General features: G+C 48.1%; 1 protein-coding gene across 3 annotated transcripts in view; it reads right to left on the bottom strand.

The window, feature by feature from the left end:
* Positions 1-2,718: 2,718 nt before the first annotated feature.
* Positions 2,719-7,500, bottom strand: part of LOC134067777 (estrogen receptor beta-2-like) — a 13,150-nt gene continuing 8,368 nt past the window's right edge. The window contains exons 6-9 of one of the 3 annotated variants that reach the window (XR_009936559.1): positions 6,388-6,743; positions 5,003-5,170; positions 4,329-4,440; positions 2,719-2,766 (exon numbers count right to left, since the gene is read on the bottom strand). Coding sequence is in view for 2 of the 3 variants with exons in the window: in XM_062523209.1 (XP_062379193.1) it covers positions 4,417-4,440; positions 5,003-5,170; positions 6,388-6,743 (548 nt within the window). In the remaining variant the exon portion in view is untranslated. Of the gene's footprint in view, positions 2,767-4,181; positions 4,441-5,002; positions 5,171-6,387; positions 6,744-7,500 lie in introns of those variants that run through there. The other 2 variants (XM_062523209.1, XM_062523211.1) reach the window with 2 other exon arrangements.

The raw sequence follows: 7,500 nt of genomic DNA, 5'->3' as shown, positions 1-7,500 counted from the left end.
ATGCCTTTGTGTAATTCAGTGCAAATCACTTTCTCTCTCACACACACACACACACACACACACACACACACACACACACACTCAGAAACCCACAGAGGTGATTTGTACTGATCAGATAGTCTTTTGTATTGGAGTGTAATTTATTAAGGCAATGGTGTTTATGTTTTATTGTGTTTTATTGTCTTTAAAATTGTACATTTTGGAGAAAAAAAGCTACGTTGAGACGTTAAATTATTAAGTTCCGAAGAACTGAAGAGTGTATAAAGCTTCAAGGCGCTGTGTGTATGCGCGTGTGTGTGGTTCTCATATCTGACTCAGACACACACACCAATCTGCACATTAAGTCCAATCATGAATGTAATAGACAAAAGCCCAGACATAGTGTGTGGTAAAAAATGTATAACCACACAAACACTCTCTCTCTCTCTCACACACACACACACACACACACACACACACGTCTGAGTGTGTACTGCTGATGGGCAGATTTGATTGGTCTGCTGTATTTATCAGATGTATAGCCTGAAGTGGGTTTGACTTGACATAATAAAAAGATGTTTGCCATGAACGTATGGGGGTATTTGTATTTCTTTTTTTTATTATTTATTTCTATTCTGAGTTTTTGTGTTTGTAAGTTTTATATGAAGGTTCTGAGTTACACACACACACACACACACACACACACACACACACACACACACACACACACACACACAGCCACAAGTGTATCTAAGAAAATGAATGAGCTTAATACTAAAGTGTTCAGTCATATTTAATGAATTCCACAGCACACTCAACAGCATTGACACCATCATCACCATCAATGACCATTTATGCAGAAAGGGAGAGAGAAGAGAGAGCGAGTGAGTGAGAGAGAGAGAGAGAGAGAGAGAGGGAGTGGAGAGAGAGAGAGAGAGAGAGAGGGAGATCAGGTAAAGACATCAGACAGCAGCGTGTAAACGGACCACGTGTGTGTGTGTGTGTCCTCTGGTATAACGGCACACAGGGAGAGAACTATTTACAAGAGTGACCCCCTCAACAGATCAAACCAGTTCAGTTGACCAGTGCGATCACCTCGACATCAGTAATTACGGTTCCACTGACTGACATCGCTACCTGCAGTGTTATAGTGACCCCCCCCCCACACACACACACACAGCAGCAGTGTTTCCGGGGGAAAACCCCAATACAGACGCTTTGTGGTAGCACATCTTATTTCCAGGAAATCTAATTCTCAGAATTCTGTAATTACTCTCCTTTTGCTGAAGCTGCTGCAGCCTCCAGTTACTCTACGAGCTCAACTGATGATGTTCTGTGCTGTCATACGGGCTAGACGATGGGCTAGACGATGAAAAGATTTACTTAAAACAGTCCAGATCGGCACCTTACAAACATGACACCTTACACACACTCATACCAACATCACAGGGATCAACGAGTGCTACATCACCAACACAACTCAAAATAAAGTTGCAGTGTGTGTGTGTGAGAGAGAGAGAGATTGAGAGAGAGGGTGCCTCTCATTTGGTCTTTTATATATCCTCCCTTCCTTCCTCGATCCTCGTCCTCACTGATCTAGATAAAGAATGACGGGGCGGCAACAGTGGGAGTCTATCCAGTGTTAGTTATAGATCAGTGGGAACGCCCCTCGAGGATGGAGCATCGAGGAGAGATGTTGAGAGGCACCCTGTGTGTGTGTGTGTGTGTGTGTGTGTGTGTAGGACCGAGCCTCGAGGATGGAGCATCGAGGAGAGATGTTGAGAGGCACCCGGTGTGTGTGTGTGTGTGTGTGGGACTGAGCCTCAAGGATGGAGCATCGAGGAGAGATGTTGAGAAGCACCCACCCAGTGTGTGTGTGTGTGTGTGTCCTGTATCGAGGAGAGATGTTGAGAGGCACCCAGTGTGTGTGTGTGAGAGAGAGAGAGAGAGAGAGTGAGAGAGGGTGCCTCTCATTTGGTCTTTTATACATCCTCCCTTCCTTCCTCGATCCTCGTCCTCACTGATCTAGATAAAGAATGACGGGGCGGCAACAGTGGGAGTCTATCCAGTGTTAGTTATAGATCAGTGGGAACGCCCCTCGAGGATGGAGCATCGAGGAGAGATGTTGAGAGGCACCCGGTGTGTGTGTGTGTGTGTGTGGGACTGAGCCTCAAGGATGGAGCATCGAGGAGAGATGTTGAGAGGCACCCTGTGTGTGTGTGTGTGTGTGTGTGTGGGACCGAGCCTCGAGGATGGAGCATCGAGGAGAGATGTTGAGAAGCACCCAGTGTGTGTGTGTGTGTGTGGGACTGATCCTCGAGGATGGAGCATCGAGGAGAGATGTTGAGAGGCACCCGGTGTGTATGTGTGTGTGTGTGTGTGGGACCGAGCCTCGAGGATGGAGCATCGAGGAGAGATGTTGAGAAGCACCCGGTGTGTGTGTGTGTGTGTGTGGGGCCGAGCCTCGAGGATGGAGCATCGAGGAGAGATGTTGAGAAGCACCCGGTGTGTGTGTGTGTGTGTGTGTGTGGGACCGAGCCTCGAGGATGGAGCATCGAGGAGAGATGTTGAGAAGCACCCGGTGTGTGTGTGTGTGTGTGTGTGTGTGTGTGTGTGTGGGGCCGAGCCTCGAGGATGGAGCATCGAGGAGAGATGTTGAGAGGCACCCTGTGTGTGTGTGTGTGTGTGGGACTGAGCCTCGAGGATGGAGCATCGAGGAGAGATGTTGAGAGGCACCCGGTGTGTGTGTGGGGCCGAGCCTCGAGGATGGAGCATCGAGGAGAGATGCAAGTACAGCTCGCTGCGCCCCGCCGGAAGGAGAGGCTTGACATCAAGCCCCGCCCACATCAAGGACAAGTGCATTCTGGGATTGCGATCTGTCCTGCGCATGCGTGTAACAGGAAGAGGGAGATTTGCCTGACGATCTGTTGGACTGCTTATCAGCAAATCATAATTTCTCTTTATTTCAAATGTTTGTTTATTCATCTGTTTGTTCCAGATAGTTTGTTATTAAAAACCATTAATGAAAAAGAATTGTTCGTCGTCGCCGAAGAACGGTCACTGATTTCAGTCAATGTAAGTTAAGAAGACCTTATCGGGGATTGAACCCGGGTCGTCGGAGTCTAAGGCGAGAGTGTTAGCACTGTGCCACCCAGTGCTGTATATTCACTGACAATATCCCAATAACAAAGTTTATGGGATTCGTTTACAGTAATCATCATGTTAGTGAAACGCAAAGCATTCATAGCGCCAATGCGCAAAGCAAGCCACAGTGGAAGTTAATATATATATATATATGTATATACATATATATTTATGCCCGATGCCTTAATCCCAAGAACAGCAGACTTTGAAGTAGCCTACTGGCAAGATAGTTGTCTATCCGAACTTAAGTGCAATGGCAACCAAATATGTATGTAGGCCAGCAACGAGTAGGCCTAGGGGGAATTGTTATTAAAATGGCATTTTTTGAAATTTCAAAACAAAACATTGTAGTCTATCTCATCTACGGGGAATAGAACTCCGGACACCCACATTGATGACATACATTTTCGTCACGATTATGTACGGGATAATGGACGACACGCCGTGCGGTTATTCAAAGTTAATGCACGTTCTAGACGGTGATACGGCCCGACGCGAAGCGGAGGGACGTTCCGTCTAGAAAAGTGCATTAACTTTGAATAACCGCACGGCGTGAAGTCCATTATCCCGCTTATTCCACTGTTGCCACTTGCGTTGTGTTCGTTTCCGGTGTTAATTTAATTGTTTTAATCGCTAGAACGGTATTGTTTGTAGAACTACTTTTCCCAGACACATTTCAACTAATTTCCCAAACTGCGGTTACTAGTTCTAAATGGATGGTTGCTATGGCCAAAAGCCAGTCGTTAGTTCTAATCTACCGTTGTCAAGCTGGCACATCCCAGGATTCTGATGAACGTTAACTTTGAAAGATTGCTATTTTTCTTAGCCTACTGCCACCTAACTAGCTAAATGACACCTCTGTCATATGCTAAACGTTACTATGATCTGAACGTCTGTATTTTACAGCTTCTATGTAACGTGACAGTGCATTTAAACTTCACAACGAGTTTGGCGAATTAATATTCAAGTGTGATACGGTCAAAAACAATGGAACTACTTCATAGCCGTGCGTATATCTAAAGTTAATGCACACCCTTATAGAACGCAGGACAATGGGGAACTCAACCGAGCAGTGGAATAATGCCGTATCACTTCTTAGAGTAATGTAAAATGACGGCTACATCGCTCATGACTGGTCTAGGCAATCCCAACATGCACTTGTCCTTGATGTGGGCAAGCCGCAGCGAGACGCTACTCCAGAGATGTTGAGAGGCACCCAGTGTGTGTGTGTGTGTGTGTCCTTCAGGTCCTTCAAAGGTCAAAGGTCAACAAGATCAGTCGTCTGGTCCCTCATCACACCCGACTCCACAGCTGCACCTGGTGTGGGGCAAAAATATACAATATTACACACAGCAACTTTAAAATATACAATATTACACACAACAACTTTAAAATATACAATATTACAAACAGCAACTTTAAAATATACAATATTACAAACAGCAACTTTAAAATATACAATATTACACACAACAACTTTAAAATATACAATATTACAAACAGCAACTTTAAAATATACAATATTACACACAGCAACTTTAAAATATACAATATTACAAACAGCAACTTTGGGACATGAAATATAACAGCATGTTTGTAGCAGCCACCAGGTGTACGTGCTGGTGTGAGCATCTGAGGAAGCTGGTCATGCTGGTGTAAGATGGTCGTGCTGGTGTGACCAGCCTGTCGTGTGGGATACAGCTGGTGTGAGATGGTCATGCTGGTTTGCTAGAATGACCAACATAAGCTGGCGTGGCCAGTACAAACCAACTAAAATGACCAGCTTAGGTTAGTTTGTTACCTGTGACGACACACACACACACACACACACACACACACACACACACACACACACACACACACACACACACAGCCTCACCCTGGACTCCTGTCCTCCTGCTGTGGTCACTGTGAGGGCTGTGTGTGTGTGTGTGAGTGTGTGTGTGAGTGTGTGTGTGTGTTGGCGTCCAGCATCTCCAGCAGCAGGTCGTACAGCAGCACCACGTTCTTCTTCCTCATGCTCCAGAGGTGCTCCATACCCTTGTTGCTATGGAGACAACATGAGTGACAGGAGCAGTCAGTCAATGTCCCATTAAGGTGTGTGTGTGTGTGTGTGTGTGTGTGTGTGTGTGTGTGTGTGTGTGTGTGTCTGGTGTGTGTGTGTGTATGTGTGTGTGTGTGTGTGTGTGTGTGTGTGTGTGTGTGTGTGTATGTGTGTGTGTGTGTGTGTGTGTGTGTGTGTGTGTACCTGAGGTGGCGTATGTGTGAGAGCAGCATGAGCAGCTGTATGTGTGTGTGTGTGTGTGTGTGTGTGTGTGTGTGTGTGTGTGTGTGTGTGTGTGTGTGTGTGTGTGTGTGTGTACCTGAGGTGGCGTATGTGTGAGAGCAGCATGAGCAGCTGTATGTGTGTGTGTGTGTGTGTGTGTGTGTGTGTGTGTGTGTGTGTGTGTGTGTGTGTGTGTGTACCTGAGGTGGCGTATGTGTGAGAGCAGCATGAGCAGCTGTGTATGTGATGTGTGTGTGTGTGTATGGTGTGTGTGTGTGTGTGTGTGTGTGTGTGTGTGTGTGTGTGTGTGTGTGTGTGTGTGTACCTGAGGTGGCGTATGTGTGAGAGCAGCATGAGCAGCTGTGTATGTGATGTGTGTGTGTGTGTGTATGGTGTGTGTGTGTGTGTGTGTGTGTGTGTACCTGAGGTGGCGTATGTGTGAGAGCAGCAGTGTGTGTGTGTGTGTGTGTGTATGGTGTGTGTGTGTGTGTGTGTGTGTGTGTGTGTGTGCGTGTGTGTGTGTATGGTGTGTGTGTGTGTGTGTGTGTGTATGGTGTGTATGGTGTATGTGTGTGTGTGTGGTGTGTATGGTGTGTGTGTGTGTGTGTGTGTGTGTGTGTGTGTGTGTGTGTGTACCTGAGGTGGCGTATGTGTGAGAGCAGCATGAGCAGTTGTGCGTATGTGATGTGTGTGTGTGTATGGTGTGTGTGTGTGTGTGTGTGTGTGTGTGTGTGTGTGTGTGTGTATGGTGTGTGGTGTGTGTGTGTGTGTGTGTGTGTGTGTGTGTGTACCTGAGGTGGCGTGTGTGTGAGAGCAGCATGAGCAGCTGGGTGTGTGTGTGTGTGTGTGTGTGTGTGTGTGTGTGTGTGTGTGTGTGTGTGTGTGTGTGTGTGTGTGTGTGTGTGTACCTGAGGTGGCGTATGTGTGTGTGTGTGTGTGTGTGTGTGTGTGTACCTGAGGTGGCGTATGTGTGTGTGTGTGTGTGTGTGTGTGTGTACCTGAGGTGGCGTGTGTGTGAGAGCAGCATGAGCAGCTGGGCGAGGCGGCTGGACTGTTGTCTGGCGGAGAGGCCGGTCCTGCCGATGGCCCACACCAGCGCGTCCGTCACCGCGTCCAGCAGCCGCAGCACCGTCCCCCGACCCTCCAGCTGCACCGCCGGCCCTGCAGCACCCACACACAGGCCTGCAAGCACAGAGCCAACATGGCCGCCTCACACACAGAGCCAACATGGCCGCCTCACACACAGGCCTGCAAACACAGAGCCAACATGGCCGCCTCACACACAGAGCCAACATGGCCGACTCACACACAGGCCTGCAAGCACAGAGCCAACATGGCCGCCTCACACACAGGCCTGCAAACACAGAGCCAACATGGCAAACATGGCTGACTACTATATATCTGCAAACACAGAGCCAACATGGCCGACTCACACACAGGGCTGCAAACACAGAGCCAACATGGCCGACTCACACACAGGGCTGCAAACACAGAGCCAAGATGGCGGACTACTACACGTCTCCAAACACAGAGCCAAGATGGCGGTCTACTACACGTCTCCAAACACAGAGCCAAGATGGCGGACTACTACACGGCTCCAAACACAGAGCCAAGATGGCGGACTCACACGTGTCCAAACACAGAGCCAATATGGCGGTCTACTACACGGCTCCAAACACAGAGCCAAGATGGCGGACTACTACACGGCTCCAAACACAGAGCCAAGATGGCGGACAACTACATGTCTGCAAACTGCAGCCGACCTGTACAGGTGTGCACTGCATAACTTCTATGTGCACAGTCTCCTCCTGGCAAATCCAAGCACTGTGGAGTTTACAAGAAACTGAACATGGTGATGAAGGAAAAAGGCCCAGGCTGTATGCAAAGGTCACTTTGGCCATTTGACATGACACCGCAATTCTGATGAGAACGGGACCTGAACTGCTTGATGGAACCTTTGTGTGTGCGTGTGTATGTGTGTGTGTGTGTGTGTGTGTGTGTGTGTGTCTACTGTATGTGTGTGCGTGTGCGTGTGCGTGTGCGTGTGCGTGTGTGTGTGTGTGTGTGTGTGTGTGTGTGTGTGTGTGTGTGACGATGGCTGAGGAGTGCTT

The sequence above is a fragment of the Sardina pilchardus genome, chromosome 20 (genome assembly GCF_963854185.1).
Source record: "Sardina pilchardus chromosome 20, fSarPil1.1, whole genome shotgun sequence".
Classification (NCBI taxonomy): Eukaryota; Metazoa; Chordata; class Actinopteri; order Clupeiformes; family Clupeidae; genus Sardina; species Sardina pilchardus.
Note: the sequence above shows the minus strand (reverse complement) of the source record. Positions and strands in the feature narration are given on the sequence as shown.